Below are 17,469 nucleotides of genomic sequence, written 5' to 3'. Positions count from 1 at the left end.
GTAAGCGCTCAATAAATACAGTTGAATGAATGAATGAATTGGCTCTGGTAACCTCAAGCGCCCTCCTGTGGCTCTGAGAGGAATGTCACCAGTTGATTCATTTCTCCATAACTGCGGTATACACTGTAATAATAATAAACATTGGTATTTATTAAGCGCTTACTATGTGCCAAGCACTGTTCTAAGCGCCGGGGAGGATACAAAGTGATCAGGTTGCCCCATGTGGGGCTCCCAGTCTTAATCCCCATTTTCCAGGTGAGGGAACTGAGGCCCAGAGAAGTGAAGTGACTTGCCCAAAGTCACACAGCTGACACTGTAGAGCTGTCCACTTTTGAAGCCGATCAAACTGAGCACTTACTGTGTGCAGAGCAGCCAGTCCATCGCTGTGGATAGGGAATGTGCCCGTAATAAAATATATATGGGGAAGCAGCGTGGCTCAGTGGAAAGAGCCCGAGCTACGGAGTCAGAGGTCATGGGTTCAAATCCCGGCTCTGCCAATCGTCAGCTGCGTGACTTTGGGCAAGTCACTTAACTTCTCTGGGCCTCAGTTACCTCATCTGTAAAATGGGGATGAAGACTGCGAGCCCCGCGTGGGACAACCTGATCAACTTGTAAACTCCCCAGCGCTTAGAGCAGTGCTTTGCACATAGTAAGCGCTTAATAAATGCCGTTCTTCTTCTTCTTATTATATAATTAATATTAATACAATATATGTAATATATAATGTAGTACAGTGCTCGACACACAGTAAGCACTCATTAAATACGACTGGCTGATTGACTGACTATTAAGCGCTTGGGAGAGTACAATATCACAGGATAACAGATACAGTTCCTGCCCACAATGAGTTTACAGTCACCGTACTAAGCCCCCGGAAGAGTACGATACAACAGAGTCGGTAGACACGTTCCCTGCCCACAGTGAGCTCAATCAATCCACTGTATTTATTGAGTGCTTAGTATGTGCGGAACACTTGGGAGAGTACAGTATAGTAAGATATTTTTGATGGTGGAATCCTATTCATGTATGGCAATGTGACCGCAAAGACCAATGTGTGATCGACGCTCCCTTCTGAATTTTTTCACTTAAAGATAGTACCTCGATGGGATAACGGGTTCGTCCCATCTGTCCCCAAATAGTTTTGACTGTTTATTTTTGAACCTGCCCCCGGGCATCCCCAAACTTTGCCGAGACTTTGTTCAAGGAGGGTAGCCCCTCTTCCGCCTGTGGCCTGTTAGGCCAGTCAGTCTGTTGAGGGGCTCTCCCGACATTCAGGGGTTTGTCACATTGCTTCAGTCAGTCAGTCAACTGTATTTATTGAGCACTTACTGTGTACAGAGCACTGTACTAAGGGCTTGGGGGAGTACAAGATAACAGAATAACAGACACAGTCCCTGCCCATAATGAGCTTACAGTCTAGAGGGGGAGACGGACATTAATATAGATAAATGAAATCACAGATAATAACAATAATAATGGCATTTATTAAGCACTTACTATGTGCAAAGCACTGTTCTAAGCGCTGGAATAATGATGGCACAGATGTGTACGTAATTGCAGTGGGGCTGGGAGGGGGAATGAATAAAGGGAGCAAGTCAAGGCAGCGCAGAAGGGAGTGGGAGAAGAGGAAAGGAGGGCTTAGTCAGGGAAGGCCTCTTGGAGGAGATGGGCCTTCAATAAGGATTTGAAATGGGGGAGAATAATCGTCTGTCAGATAGGAGGAGAGAGGGCATTCCAGGCCAAAGGGAAGAGGTGGGCGAGAGGTCGTCAGTGAGATAGATGAGAGTGACGTACAGCGAGAAGGTTAGCATTAAAGGAGGGAAGTGTATGGACAGGGTTGTAATAGGAGACCAGTGAGGCGAGGTAGGAGGGGGCAAGGTGCGGGGGTGCTTTAAAGTCAATGGTGAGGAGGTTCTCTTTGTTGCGGAGGTGGATGGGCAACCACTGGAGGTTCTTGAGGAGTGGGGAAACATGGCCCGGACATTTTTGTAGAAAAATGGTCCGTAGGGGGAGAATGAAGTATGGACTGTAGTGGAGGGAAACAGGAGGCTGGGAGGTCAGCAAGGAGTTTGATAAGTAATAGAATAAGTGCTTGGACTAATGTGGTAGGAGTTAGGATGGAGAAGACAGGGCAGATTTTAACAGGGTTGTGAAGGTCAGACCGACAGGACTTAGTAACGGATTGAATAGGTGGGTTGAATGAGAGAGAGGAGTCGTGGATGATGATGATGATGGTATTTGTTAAGACTTTAAGACTGTGAGCCCACTGTTGGGTAGGGACTGTCTCTATATGTTGTCAATTTGTACTTCCCAAGTGCTTAGTACAGTGCTCTGCACACAGTAAGCGCTCAATAAATACAAATGATGATGATGATGATGTTAAGCGCTTACTATGTGCTTACTAAGCGCTGAATAATGCCGAGGTTATGGGCTTGTGAGACAGGAAGCATGGTGGTGCTATCTACAGTGATGGGAAAGTCAGGGGAAAGACGGGGTTTGCGTGGGAAGATAAGGGGTTCTGTTCCAGATGTATTAAGTTTGAAGTGACGGCGGGACATCCAAGTAGAGATGTCTTGAAGGCAGGAGGAAATGTGGAACTGCAGAGAGGGAGAGAGATCAGGCCTGGAGATGTAGATGTGGGAATCGTATGCACAGAGGTGGTAGTTAAAGCCATGTGAGCGAATGAGTTCTCCAAGAGAGTGAGTGTAGATGGAGAATAAAAGGGGATTGAACCTTAAAGGAAGCAGTGTGGCTCAGTGGAAAGAGCCTGGGCTTTGGAGTCAGAGGTCATGGGTTCAAATCCCGGCTCTGCCAATTGTCAGCTGTGTGACTTTGGGCAAGTCACTTAACTTCTCTGTGCCTCAGTTACCTCATCTGGAAAATGGGGATTAAGACCGTGAGCCCCCCGTGGGACAACCTGATCACCTTGTAACCACCTCAGCGCTTAGACCAGTGCTTGGCATATAGTAAGCGCTTAATAAATGCCATTATTATTATTATTATTATTATTATTCACAGTTAGGGGGTGGGAATCAGGGGAGGAGCCCATGAAAGAGACTGAGAAGCAGCAGCCAGAAAGATAGGAGGAGAACCAGGAAAGGACAGTGTCAGTGAAACCGAGGTCGGATATTGTTTCCAGGAGGAGGGGATGGTCGATAGTGTTAAGGGGCTCTGAGAGATCAAGGAGGATTAGGGTGGACTGGAAGTTACTGGATTTTGCAAGGTGATCATTAGTGACTACGATCATTGGTGATCAAGGTCGTACGGAGCCACGGCTAGAAACCGAGGACTCTGGCCTTCTGGATCTCACCTCTGGACTTTTTACTCTATTCTCCACTGGTATTAGAGCATGGGAGGAGGTGGGAGATATGGTCGAGGGAGCAGAGAGTAGACCGCTCCATACGTGTGGTGTATTTTCCCTTCCACCCAGTCCCGTTAGCCTCCTGATCTAACTCCCAGAATGGGCAATGAAGTCTAGCGGAGTCCTGGCCATGGCATATGGGGCCTGCTCCCCTTGGAGTTATTCTGGATCTGTGTGGCTAACAGATCGAGCCCCAAGCCTGAAAAAGCCATTTCCCAAGAGAACAATCACTTCCTCTGCCAGCCATCAATCAATCAATCAATCGTATTTATTGAGCACTTACAGTGTGCAGAGCACTGTACTAAGCGCTTGGAAAGTACAAGTTGGCAACATATAGAGACGGTCCCTACCCAACAGTGGGCTCACAGTCTAGAAGGGGGAGACAGAGAACAAAACAAAACATATTAACAAAATGAAATAAATAGAATAGATATGTACAAGTAAAATAAATAGAGTAATAAATCCGTACAAACATATATACATATATACAGGTGCTGTGGGGAAGGGTAGGAGGTAAGGCCGGGGGGATGGAGAGGGGAAGGAGGAGATCAAGGCCTTAGGTTCACGCAGGTGGGGACTGTCGCACTGACACTTTTTTTAAGTGGTTTTTGTTAAGTGCTTACTATGTGCCAGGCACTGTTCTAAGCACTGGGGTAGATACAAGAGCTTCGGGTTGGAGAGAGTCCATGTCCCACATGGAGCTCCTGATCTCAATCCCCATTTTACAGATGAGGTAACAGAAGTTAAGTGACTGCAGCAGACAGGCAGCAGAGCTGGGATTAGGAACAGGTCCTTCTGACTTCCATCCATAAGGCCGTGCTGCTTCTCTTATTGGTATTTGTTAGAGTCACTTCACTTCTCTGTGCCTGAGTTCCCTCATCTGTAAAATGGGGATGAAGACTGTGAGCCCCCCCGTGGGACAACCTGATCACCTTGTAACCTCCCAGCGCTTAGAACAGTGCTTTGCACATAGTGAGTGCTTAATAAATGTCATTATAATAATAATAATCAATCAATCGTATTTATTGAGCGCTTACTGTGTGCAGAGCACTGTACTAAGCGCTTGGGAAGTACAATAAAAATAGCATTTATTAAACGCTTACTATGTGCAAAGCATTGTTCTAAGCGCTGAGGAGGTTACAAGGTGATCAGGTTGTCCCACAGGGGACTCACAGTCAATCCTCATTTTACAGATGAGGGAACTGAGGCACAGAGAAGTGAAGTGACTTGCCCAAAGTCACACAGCTGACAAGTGGTGGAGTCAGGATTTGAACCCATGACCTTGACTCCAAAGCCCAGGCTCTTTCCACTGAGCCATGCTGCTTCTATTATTATTATTATTATTATTATTATTATTATTATTATTATTATTATTATTATCATTACTGCATGCCAGTCATTGTACAAAGTACCGGGGAAGATCCAAGCTAATTGGGGTGGACACAGTCCGTGCCCCCCATGGGGCTCACAGTCTAAACCCCCATTTTACATATGAGGAAACTGAGGCCCAGAGAAGTGAAGTGACTTGCCCAAGGTCACACAGCAGACATAGGGCAGAGCCGGGATTAGAACCCAGGTCCTGTGCTCTATCTACTAAGCCATGCTGCTTCTTGAGCTGGGGAGGGCCTCCTCTCCTTCCCCCCTGGAGGACACGGTGTCGCTCCCCATTGGCTCTCGGTGACTGTGGCTCAGGGAGGATGAGATCTTCCCTGGGGACTCATTTATTTGAGGGCTGAGGACTCTTGGGAGATGAGGTTGGCTTTGCCACTGCCCTGACTTTCTGCCCCATGCTTCGCGGACTTCCCCGCACCCCACTCAATCCCATTCTGAATTTTTCTTTACCCACCTCATTTACCCTCATGGAGTCTGGAGCCCTAAAAGGTTGCCAGTCGTGTGGTGCGAGCAACGTTCATCTAACTAGGTATCTTCAAGAAACACTCCCAGAGGAGCGGATCCAACTGACTCTTCGCCTGCAAGAAGGAAGCAGTTTCACCCTCGATCAATCAATCCATCATGGAGAAGCAGCATGGTGTAGTGGATGGAGCATGGGCCCGGGAATCAGAAGGTCATGGGTTCAATTCTGGCTCCGCCACTTGTCTGCTGCATGACCTTGGACAAGTCGCTTCACTTCTCTGTCCCTCAGTTACCTGATCTGTAAAATGGGGATCGAGCCTGTGAGCCCCAGGCGTGAGCCCGTTGTTGGGTAGGGACCGTCTCTGTATGTTGCCAACTTGTACTTCCCAACCGCTTAGTACGGTGCTCTGCGCACAGTAAGCGCTCAATAAATACGATTGAGTGAATGAATGAATGACAGGGACTGTGTCCAACCTGATTTGCTTGCATCCACCCAGAGCTTGGCACATAGTAAGCACATGACAAACACCAAAATTATTATTATTTATTGAGTGTTTACTGGGTGCAGAGCACTGCACTAAGCGCTTGAGAGAGAACGGGTAGATCTGTTCCCTGTCCATGAGGAGCTTACACAAGTGCCAGTAAATTAGTTCAGCCGGGCGCAGTTGGCAGCTCTGCCAACCACCATAAGGCACATCTTAAGCTGCGTCTGCCCATCTGGATGAGTGCCTATTTGTCTCCCATTCAGGTTGTGGCCATGGAAGGATTCTTGTTATAAGGGTGCCAATATGGGCCTAATAACACCACTGGACAACTGTGCCTCTTCTCACGAGGGCGAGGTCCCTTTTCGGTTCCTCGAGCCTATCCGTGGGCCAGTGGTTATCCGCGTCTGTGCTTATTTGCGCGTGTTTTGAGTGCATGGCTGAATCTACGTGTCGAGGGTCTCTGGGCCTCCAAGTCAGAGGGCGTTTCAGCTGTCAAGTTAGGTGTCTCTATGTGTGTGCGTGTTTGTGACGCTCCTTGACTGAGTTAGTGAGCTTCTAAAAGTTTATAGCTGACCTCAGTGCACTCTCGATGCAACCTTCTCACTCAAACTGCTACTGCTTTTTTTTTTTTTTTTTTAGCTCAGGATACAGGAAGCCAAAGTGTGAAACTCAGTCATCAAAAATACCACACGCCCCATCGTCAGCCAGACCGAAGAGCGCGGCGCAGGGGAGTCCAGGAAGCAGGGAACTCATTTGAGAGAAAGGGGGGCAAAAACCGAGCGGCAGGGCGTTGAGAAAGCCGGAGGCGGGAACAGCGAGATGATCAGGAGATGGATGAAGCGGCCGTGAAGCAGGGTTTCCTGTACCTTCAGCAGCAGCAAACGTTCGGAAAGGTGAGGACAAGTCTGGGGATGGTCAGGCCGAGCATGAGAGGGGAGGCTGCCGAAGGGGAGATCCATAGACTGCCGCCCTGCTCTTGGCTCACCCCCATTCAGGCGACCTTGGGAGCACGGCTGCTGTCTCCGGAGATCTGCCGGGACGCGGGGGAGTCACCCCTCTACCACCGCTCTCTCGCCTCTGTTCCTCTTCCTGCCCTCCCGGGGGGAGAGAGACGGAGAGCAGAGACTGCATGCCCGCTTGAGAAAGGAAGAGCGAGAGTGAGAGAAAAAGAGAGCGAAGCTTTCTGCCTTCCCTTGGTGATGAGTTCCCGTCCTTGAAGGGCAATGGGAAGTTCAGGGGTTGGATGGGATGGAGTGGCAGGTTGGGGGAGAGAGAGAGAGGCTTTCCAGCTTTCTAGGCTCTCCAGGGTGAGGCTTGAAACGCTGCTTTGGGTTTCCCCGTGGGGAGGAAGCTTTAAATAGTTCTCCCTCTCTATCCTCCTCAAAGGAGGAAATGGCTGCTTCCTTCCCACCCACACCCAGAGGCTTCCCTGTTCCCCGAACCCCCATACTAGGGAGAGAAGGCAAAGAGGGAGAAGGGAGGGCACAGGAGGTTCACCCAACCAAAGCCTTCATTTCTCCTAGGACGTAGATAACACATTCACCAACTAACTCGTGGTTGGGCCTGCTCTCTCTCCTTGTTTCTGCAGTTCTCTTCCTGCTTCTCTGTCCCTCTTCTCTGCTATCTCTCCCTGAGTCTAATGGTCTCTGCGTGGGTGTCCCGTCACTGGCCGGCATGCCCACCTTCCCCTCTTCACTCTGGATCCTTCACTCTCATGAACTAGGTCCGTCTTTTTTGGTGCTCTCTTCCTCTCTGCCTCACTCATCCTCTCACCTTCTTTTTTTCGGTCACACTCAACTTCCGCCGTCTCACGGTATAATACCGTCTCGGTCCTGGGTGCTTCTTGCTGTTGAGTTTCTCCCAAGCGTCGCCTCTCTTCCATTCTCTTCATTGTCTTTTTTCGCTTCCCGAATTCTGCCATCTCTGATGGCCTTTATCAACCAGTAGTATTTATGGAGCATCCACTGTGTGTGGAGCACCAAATTAAACGTTTGGGAGAGTCCAACACAGTTAGAAGGCACAGTCCCTGCCGTCAGGGAGCTGTCTTTCTTGCTCTTTCTACCTCTTAGAACCGCCCCTCCAAATGATCCCTCCCTCATAGTTTTGAAGCAGCGTGGCCTAGTGGATTGAGCCCAGGCCCGGGGGGCAGAGGACCTGGGTTCTAATCCCGACTCTGTCGCTTACTGCTGTGTGATCTTGGGCAAGTCACTTAACTTCTCTGTGCCTCAGTTACCTCATCTGTGAAAAATGGGGATCAAGAGGGTGAGCCCCAGCTGGGACCAGGACTGTTTCCAACCTGGTTAAGTTGTACCTACTTCAGTGATTAGAACAGTGCTTGGCACACAGTTGGTGCTAAACGAGTGCCATAATTTTTATTATCATTATTATTATGTGGGAGAGGGACTGTATCCAACCCAGTTAGCTTGTATTTACCCCATCACTTAGTACAGTGCCCGGTACAAAGTGCCTAACATATACCCTGATTATTAATTATTACTACCTCTCCCTGACTCTGACTCTGTCCACCCTTGGTTCAGAAATGGAAGCGATTCTGGGCCGTGCTCTACGGAGAGTCAGGCTCCTCCTCGGCCCGGCTGGAGCTGCAGGAGGGGTCCGAGAAGGCCCGCCGAGGGGAAGCAGCCCGGAAGGTCATCCGCCTCAGTGACTGCGTCAGGGTGGTGGAGGCTGGAGGAGAGGCCGGGAGCCCTCGGGACACCAGTCCCTTCCTGTTGGAGACCACGGAGCGCCTCTCCCTGCTGGCTGCTCCCAGCGTGGAGCGCGGAGACTGGATCCAGGCCATCTGCCATCTGGCCTTCCCGGTGAGGACTGGGAATCCATCGAGGATGGGGCGGGGGCAGCTGTGAGAGGGAGGAGAAGCATTGGAGGAGGGTGGGAAATGGGGATTGGCATTACCAAAGGGAGGCCAGGGCAGCTTCCACGGGGGATGTTTGGAAGGCGGGGGCTCCCGCTTGGCGTGGGCTGTAGAGCCAATTTGGATGTTCTGTGGGATACCGGACAATGGAGCCCTTCCCCACTTCCCCCCATCCCCCCACACTCCAGAGGCAGATTTGCCTCCCAGAGCATCCACATCACCCTAGCTCAGCCCAGGTCCTTTCCTCACCGCAGGGACTGGTAGGGGAGCAGAATTAGGTAAAGCCGACGAGGTTGAGGTAGCCGCAGAGGGCTTCCTGAGGGTTCTGGGAAAACATCTAGTGGTCTCAGATTGTTCAGTGGTCCTCGCGGGAAAGATACGAGCCTTTCTCAGCTTTGGGGGGCACCCGGTTGCTGGGGGTTTGGGGAGGTTGGTGGTGGCGGTGGTCGTCGTGTGAGGGAGGGCAGTTCCTCAGGTGGGACTGAAGTGACGTGGAGAGGTTTGACTCATTCTCACCCTCCCCAGATGCAGAGAGCTGAGTGGAGGGAGGCAGCCGGGCAGGAAAGCCACTCGGCACAGCTGCGGGAGTCTCCCTGCATGGAGGAAAACTCCCTGTACAGCAGTTCAGGTGCAGGTAAGGGAAGGTGGGGCCCAGGCGGGACAATGCCCAGAGACCAGAACTCTCTCTAAGGTGGAGGGTGTCAGGGATATTGCAGGGGGAGACCAGGAGGCGGGGAGACCGGGTCAGGCGTGAGCATGGCCTTGTCAGCCACCCACTCGCTTCCTGCCTTGTGGTTCCCTCGCTGGTCTCTGGCCCTGACTCGTCTTATCAGCCCAGCCCCATCGCTTCCGGGCTCAGCCCCGAGCAACGGGCCCGGGGGCAGTCCTGTCAGATCGGGGGTGGGAGAACAGCCCCACCGGGGGCTCAGGACGGCCAAGTGTCCGGACACGGTAAAGGAGGCTGAGGTGGCAGAGGCTCAAGACTCTTCTCTGTCCCATCCCAGGAAAGTAACTCGCCTTTCCCCGGGGGCCCTCAGAGCCGAGCGGATGATTGGTGACACTGGAGAGTCAGTGCGGGCTTGAGGTTCTGGGGAGCCATTTTCCATTCGAAAATCTCTTCCTCTGGCTCAAGGATCTCGGAAACAGGGTGACAGGCAGGATAGGCCTGCTAATAATAATAATAATTGCGGTATTTGTTAAGCGCTTATTATGGTGTCAGGCACTCTGCCAAGCGCGGGGGTAGTTACAAGATAATTGGGTTAGACGCAGTTCCTGTCCCACATAGAGCTCACAGTCTTCACCCCCATTTTACAGGTGACGGAACTGAGGCACAGAGCAGTTAAGTGTCTTGCCCATTTCATTCATTCATTCAATCATATTTATTGAACGCTTACTGTGTGCAGAGCACTGTACTGAGCGCTTGGAAAGTACAAGTCAGCATCATATAGAGACGGTCCCTACCCAACAACGGGCTCACAGTCTAGAAGGGGGAGACAGAATCCCTAAGAGTCAATAGAATAGAATCAGTAGAATCCCTAAGTGGATGGGCCAAGGAAGCAAATCTGTGGGTATCCCATTTGTCTGCTGTGTGACCTTGGGCAAGCCACTTCACTTCTCTGTGCCTCAGTTACCTCATCTACAAAATGGGGATTAAGATTGTGAGCGCCATGTGGGACAGGGCCTGTGCCCAACCTCATTATCTGCCCAAGGTCACCCAGCAGACAAGTGGCAGAGCTGGAATTAGAACTCAGCTCCTCTGACTCCCAGCCTCGTGCTCTCTCCACTAGGCCCCGCTGCTTCTCGCCCCGTGGCCCTGGGTCGCTCAGAAATCCTGCCAGGGTCTGTAGGTTGTGGGCAGGCTGGTAGCGGAGAGGAGAAGGGCAAGGCGGCCCAGGCTCACTGGGCAGCTTGGCATGAGAGGGGCAGGGAAGGGTCCTGAATGGACTTGGGGTGCGGATGGGAATTAGGAGGTTGTGAGCCACCGGCCTCACTGGCAGCAGCAGGAAGGAAGTGGGCACAAGGCTTCAGATGTCTGTGGCTGCGGCGCGATGCGTCCCGGGGCAGGTGTGGGTTGGGCGGGTGCCAGGAACAGGGGCTTCAGGGGGGAGATTCTTCTCCTAGCCATGCCCTTCCGGCTGCTTTTTCTTCAGCCTCCCGCTGCTCGGCTGGCTGGGTGACATCACCCTCCTGGCTCCCTCCCCTTCCCATCTCCTGCTCCCTCTCCACTAGCTCTGAGCAGAGATGAGATGCCAAGGCTGGTTCTCTCTCCCCCACAGCATTGCCCTGCCAGGAGTTTGCTGTCAAGGTGCGACAGACAGATGCGAGTGAGCGATGCCGGCTGCGGGGATCCTACGTCTTGCGGGCAGGGGACAGCGCCCTGGAGCTGAGGCGGGGCTCTGAACTGGGGAACCAGCTCTACACTTGGCCCTACAGATTCCTACGGCGCTTTGGGAGGGACAAGGTAATGGGCGACGGGGTGGCCGGGGTTGTGTGTTGGGGTGGCGTGGAGGGAAGCCTGGCAGATCAATCAATCAATCACATTTATTGAGCACTTACTGTGTGCAGAGCACTGTACTAAGTGCTTGGGAAGTACAAGTTGGCAACATCTAGAGACGGTCCCTACCCAACGGGGGGCTCAGGAGAGAAGAAGCAGGGGGAGTGGGAAAGCAGAAAGGTGTGAGGGGGAATTTTGGAGGGCGAGGGTAAGTCAGTCAGTCAGTCAATCGTATTTATTGAGTGCTTACTGTACTTAGCTCTGGGGAGAGTATAATATAATACAAAGACACGTTCCCTGCCCAAAATGAGCTTACAGTCTAGAAGACAAACTTGCAGTCTAGAGAGTGAAGGGTGTGATGAGTCTTGTCAAACAGGAAGTGTTTCAGTGAGTGTGTACTGACACAATACAGCACAGACACCGGGTTGATAGAGAGAGTTAGGAGAGGAGGACAGGGACATTAGAATCAGTTCAGTAGTCAATCAATCAATAGTATTTATTGGGCATCTGTTGTGTGCCAAACATTGTGTTAAGTATTTGGGAGAGCTCATAATCATAATAGTATCTGTACTTAGCACTGGGGAGAGTATAATATAATACAAAGACCCGTTCCCTGCCCAAAATGAGCTTACAGTCTAGAAGACAAACTTACAGTCTAGGGAGTGAAGGGTGCGATGAGTCTTGTCAAACAGGAAGTGTGTGTTTGTGTGTGTTTCAGTGTGTGTGTACGGACACAATACAGCACAGACACCGGGTTGATAGAGAGAGTTAGGAGAGGAGGACAGGGACATTAGAATCACTTCAGCAGTCAGTCAATCAATAGTATTGAGCATCTATTGTGTGGCAAACATTGTGTTAAGTATTTGGGAGATCTCATAATCATAATAATATCTGTACTTAGAGCTGGGGAGAGTATAATATAATATAAAGACCCATTCCCTGCCCAAAATGAGCTTACAGTCTAGAAGACAAACTTGCAGTCTAGGGAGTGAAGGGTGTGATGAGTCTTGTCAAACAGGAAGTGTGTGTTTGTGTGTGTCTCAGGGTGTGTGTGTACTAACACAATACAGCACAGACACCGGGTTGATAGAGTTAGGAGAGGAGGAAAGGAACATTAGAATCAGTTCAGCAGTCAATCAATCAATAGTATTTATTGAGCATCTATGGTGTGCCAAACATTGTGTTAAGTATTTGGGAGATCTCATAATCATAATAGTATCTGTACTTAGCGCTGGGGAGAGTATAATATAATACAAAGACACGTTCCCTGCCCAAAATGAGCTTACAGTCTAGAAGACAAACTTATAGTCTAGGGAGTGAAGGGTGTGATGAGTCTTGTCAAACAGGAAGTGTGTGTTTGTGTGTGTTTCGGTGTGTGCGTATGGACACAATACAGCACAGACACCGGGTTGATAGAGAGAGTTAGGAAAGGAGGACAGGAACGTTAGAATCAGTTCAGCAGTCAGTCAATCAATAGTATTTATTTGGCATCTATTGTGTGCCAAACATTGTGTTAAGTATTTGGGAGATCTCATAATCATAATAGTATCTGTACTTAGCGCTGGGGAGAGTATAATATAATACAAAGACACGTTCCCTGCCCAAAATGAGCTTACAGTCTAGAAGGCAAACTTACAGTCTAGGGAGTCTTGTCAAACAGGAAGTGTGTGTTTGTGTGTGTTTCAGTGTGTGTGTACGGACACAATACAGCACAGACACCGGGTTGATAGAGTTAGGAGAGGAGGACAGGAACGTTAGAATCGGTTCAGCAGTCAATCAATCAATAGTATTTATTGAGCATCTATTGTGTGCCAGATATTGTGTTAAGTATTTGGGAGATCTCATAATCATAATAGTATCTGTACTTAGCTCTGGGGAGAGTATAATATAATACAAAGACCCGTTCCCTGCCCAAAATGAGCTTACAGTCTAGAAGACAAACTTACAGTTTAGAGAGTGAAGGGTGTGATGAGTCTTGTCAAACAGGAAGTGTGTGTTTGTGTGTGTTTTGGTGTGTGTGTATGGACACAATACAGCACAGACACCAGGTTGATAGAGAGAGTTAGGAGAGGAGGACAGGGACATTAGAATCAGTTCAGCAGTCAATCAATAGTATTTATTGAGCATCTATTATGTGCCAGACATTGTGTTAAGTATTTGGGAGATCTCATAATCATAATAGTATCTGTACTTAGCGCTGGGGAGAGTATAATATAATACAAAGACACGTTCCCTGCCCAAAATGAGCTTACAGTCTAGAAAACAAACTTACAGTCTACGGAGTGAAGGGTGCGATGAGTCTTGTCAAACAGGAAGTGTGTGTTTGTGTGTGTTTCGGTATGTGTGTACGGACACAATACAGCACAGACACCGGTTTGATAGAGAGAGTTAGGAGAGGAGGAAAGGAACATTAGAATCAGTTCAGCAGTCAATCAATCAATAGTATTTATTGAGCATCTATTGTTCCAAACATTATTTGGGAGATCTCATAATAATAATAATAATAATAACAGTATTTGTTAAGCACTTACTATGTCTCAGGCACTCTACTACTAAGCTCTGGGGGGATACAAATAAATTGAGTTGGACACAATCCCTGTCCTACACGGGGCTCACAGTCTTAATCCCTATTTTACAGATGAGGTAACTGAGGCACAGAGAAGTTAAGTGACTTGCCCAAGGTCACACAGCAGACAAGCAGCATAGGCTGGATCAGAACCCTGGTCCTTCTGAGTCCCAGACCCGTTCTCTATTCAGTAGGCCATGCTGCTTCTCAACCGTAGTACTAGTGGATATGATCCCTGAGCCCTCAAGAAGATTACCATCTGTTAGAGGAGCCAGATGCTGAAATGAATTAAAGATAGGAGAAAGAAGGAAAAGGGGATTTATACATAAATTGGTGCTGAAGTAATAGGGTATAATAATAATAATGATAATGATTGTGGAATTGTTAAGCATTTACTCTGGGTCAAACAATGTATTAGGCGCTGGGGCAGATACCCCCCCAAATTAGGTTAGACACAGTCCCTATAATCATCATCATCATCATCATTCGTATTTATTGAGCGCTTACTGTGTGCAGAGCACTGTACTAAGCGCTTGGGAAGTACAAGTATAATAATAATAATGACATTTATTAAGCACTTACAATGTGCAAAGCACTGTTCTAAGCGCTGGGGAGGTTACAAGGTGATCAGGTTGTCCCACAGAGGGGCTCACAGTCTTAATCCCCATTTTACAGATGAGGTGAGGCACAGAGAAGTGAAGTGACTTGCCCAAAGTCACACAGCTGACAATTGGCGGAGCCAGGATTTGAACCCATGACCTCTGGCTCCAAAGCCTGGGCTCTTTCCACTGCTTCTCTAATGCCACATGGGGCTGACAGGCTAACTAGGAGGGAGAACAGGTGTGGGATTCACATTTTACAGATGAAGAAACTGAGGCCCGGAGAAGTCAAGTGACTTGCCCAAAGTCACCCAGCATCAAATGACAGAGCTGGGAGCAGAACTCAGGTCCTCTGATACCCAGGCCCATATGCTCTTTCCACTAAACCATACTACTTCTCAATCAATCAATCAATCAATCAACCAATCAATCATATTTATTGAGCACTTACTGTGTGCAGAGCACTGTACTAAGCGCTTGGGAAGTACAAATATGTACCCAAGTTCTATTTGTGAGTACTAAAGTGCTCTTGGGATGTGGAAGTGCCCAACAGGGAGTGGTAGGGGTGGTGGGGAGGGGAAGTGGAGGGCGTAAGCAAGGATGAAGAGAATTAATCGGGGAAGGCTTTTCGAAGGAGATGCGATTTCAGAAGGGCTTTGAGTATGGGGAGAGCTGTGATCTGTCGAGTTTGAAATGGAAGAGGGAATTTCCAGGAAGAGCTTAATGCCAGCCCGGGTCAATCCGGCCCATGACCACTGCCTGACAGTCCCACCGGAAGGCGTTTGCAGGAAAAGTGTGATCAATCAATCAGTCAATTGACCAATCAGTGGTATTAAGCACTTACTGTGTGCAGAGCACTGTTCTAAGCGCTTGGGAGAGTTCAATATAGCAGAGCTTGTAAACACATTCCCTGTCCACAACACGCTTACAGTCTAGAGAAGAAAAGGAGACGACAGCTTTCTTTCCTTCCTTCCTTGACATTCATCCTTAACCTTAGTTATCAACTCATCTTCAACCTCCTGTCCATGAATTACCCCAAATCCTCAAATCTACTGATAATTTCCGCTTGCCCAGCTTCCCTGTGTAGCCAACTTCACAGGATTACTCACCGCCGGGTGAAGAAGCTAAGTACAAAGAGAGGATGGGCAAGGAGAAGGAAAGCAAGTGGGTGGGGGGAAAGGGCACAGAGTAACTGAAAGGGAGATGAAGAAGGAGAGGAGGAAGCAGAGAAAGGAGGGGAGACAGAAGTTGCCCATCTAGTGGCCTAGGGACTAGAGGAGTTCCCTCCCCGTTTCCCCCATCAGGATCAACTCAATAACACCCCACTCCATTGCTCCCCAGGTGACCTTCTCCTTCGAGGCCGGACGGCGTTGTGCCTCGGGTGAGGGGAGCTTTGAGTTTGAAACCCGGAAGGGCAATGAGATCTTTCTGGCTCTAGAGAAGGCCATCTCTGCCCAGAAGAACTCTGAGTCTTCTGGACCTCCGGTTCAGCCCGTTCTGATCCCTGCCCCTCCGCGGTCCGAAAGCCCGTACTCCCGGCCCCATGACTCCCTCCCACCCCCGTCCGCCACCCCAGTGGCCCCGCCCCAGCGCTCTCGGCCTCCAGAAGGAGACTACGCGGTGCCTTTCGATACTGTGGCTCGATCGCTGATGAGCAACAGTTTCAGGGGGTTCCTGGCCAACTGTCCCCAGGCTCCCCAGCCCCCCAAGCCTTCCCAGCCCTCTCCGGCCGACCCTCTGTACGACAGCATTGATGAGCGTCTCCCCCTCCCCGACCACATCTACGATGAGCCCGAGGGCATAGCCACGCTGACCCTGTACGACAGGCCCCAGGAGGCCCAGGGGGAAGCCTGGAGGAGGCAGGCCACTGCCGAGAGCCTTGGGGAAGAAGGCCCCCAGCTCTCCTACAAACTCAAGAGGGAGGACCATGCCTTGCCCTCATCGGGCAGCCACTCTGGCTGGCCCCAGAGATCTGAATACGATAACGTGATTTCCAGGAAGGGCCCACGCTGAAGGAAAGATGGACTTGTGGGGTGGGAGTAGGCGATGGAGGGGTGGGGACAGGTGGGATTACAGCAGTTGCTCAGTCCTCTTGCTCAGTGGCCCCCCCCAACATACCCTGACTCTGCTCTCTCTGAAGAGAGGTGGTCTTCCCCGGGCTGAGTCTTCTGTTCGGGAGCCCTCCCTGGATAGGCGGATAGCCAAAGCGGGAGAGATAGGCCCAGGATGCTCTCCTTTTCCTCCTCTGGCCAGCCTGTCCCTGGCAGAGCCCCAGACTTGGGTGGCTTCAGGGTACAGGCCAAAAGGGGCTTCTACAAACCATCCTTTGCCTCGTTGCCCCGCAGCTTGTGCCCACTGAGCACACCGCTGCGGTCCAACCCAGCCTGGAGGAAGATAGCTGCGGCTGGCATCGGTTCTCTGGATACCTTTCTGGCATTAAAGCGATCTCTGAAATGTCTCTGTGTGGTCAGTGCTGTGGGGGCAGAGGCCCCCACCAATCTTGGGGGCACCTTCCCGGTGGAACCGTTCTCCTGGGACTCTCTCTTGGGGAGCTGAATGTCCTGCCAGGAGACTCTGAGGCCTGGAGAAGCGTGGATGGCAAACACCTAGTAAGATGGTAACAGGCTAGAGGGGGATCTAGATGCCATGAGCAGGCGAGAGTCAATCAATTTGGTGGCCCTGGGAAATGACTCGGCTCCTGATCTTCCTTCTGAGATTTGCCGAATTTGATGGGGTGTGTTTGAGGAGCAGAACCGTCTGCTAGAGAAGTTTTGCTGCTCCTTAAATTCCCCACCCCCTGGCCCCATCTCCCCCGCATCACCTCTCCAATCCGGGACCACGGACTTCCCTCTGTCCCATACCACACTTCTCCTTGATGGTTGCTCCCCCTGAAAATCAACACCCCTGGGGTCCCCCTGCTTCTCCTTCCCCACAAGCCGGCTCTGGTTCCGGGTCCCATCCAGGACTATTCCCACCGAACCGGCAGAACACATCTGCGGCAGGCGGGGCCGGGGCTGACACACTCCTGGACCCATCTAATTCTCTGGCTCTCTGTCCTCCTCTCTGCTCTGGCTGCCCGTATCCCACTCCTGGATTCCTGGAGGACCAGCCAGGAGTTTGCAGCCTTGACTCTGCCCAGAAAGGGGCACTATTGGTTCATGATACAGGTGGATTCGGCAAAGACACTCGTGGGCTCTGAGTCTTGGCAGAGAGGGGCAGAAGGGGCAGGGTCCGCTCA

At 50.5% G+C, this 17,469-nt stretch overlaps 1 protein-coding gene across 4 annotated transcripts in view; it reads left to right on the top strand.

The window, feature by feature from the left end:
• Positions 1–16,660, top strand: part of DOK2 (docking protein 2) — a 32,751-nt gene extending 16,091 nt beyond the window's left edge. For all 4 annotated transcript variants that reach the window (XM_038746871.1, XM_038746873.1, XM_038746872.1 and 1 more), the window contains 5 exons: positions 6,340–6,593; positions 8,238–8,519; positions 9,098–9,206; positions 10,849–11,033; positions 15,573–16,660. In XM_038746871.1, coding sequence (XP_038602799.1) covers positions 6,531–6,593; positions 8,238–8,519; positions 9,098–9,206; positions 10,849–11,033; positions 15,573–16,244 — 1,311 coding nt within the window. In that variant the 5' untranslated portion in view covers positions 6,340–6,530 and the 3' untranslated portion in view covers positions 16,245–16,660. The remainder of the gene's footprint in view (positions 1–6,339; positions 6,594–8,237; positions 8,520–9,097; positions 9,207–10,848; positions 11,034–15,572) is intronic.
• Positions 16,661–17,469: the final 809 nt, after the last annotated feature.

The sequence above is a fragment of the Tachyglossus aculeatus genome, chromosome 5, assembly GCF_015852505.1.
Source record: "Tachyglossus aculeatus isolate mTacAcu1 chromosome 5, mTacAcu1.pri, whole genome shotgun sequence".
Taxonomy (NCBI): domain Eukaryota; kingdom Metazoa; phylum Chordata; class Mammalia; order Monotremata; family Tachyglossidae; genus Tachyglossus; species Tachyglossus aculeatus.
This window is presented reverse-complemented; position numbering and strand designations above follow the sequence as displayed.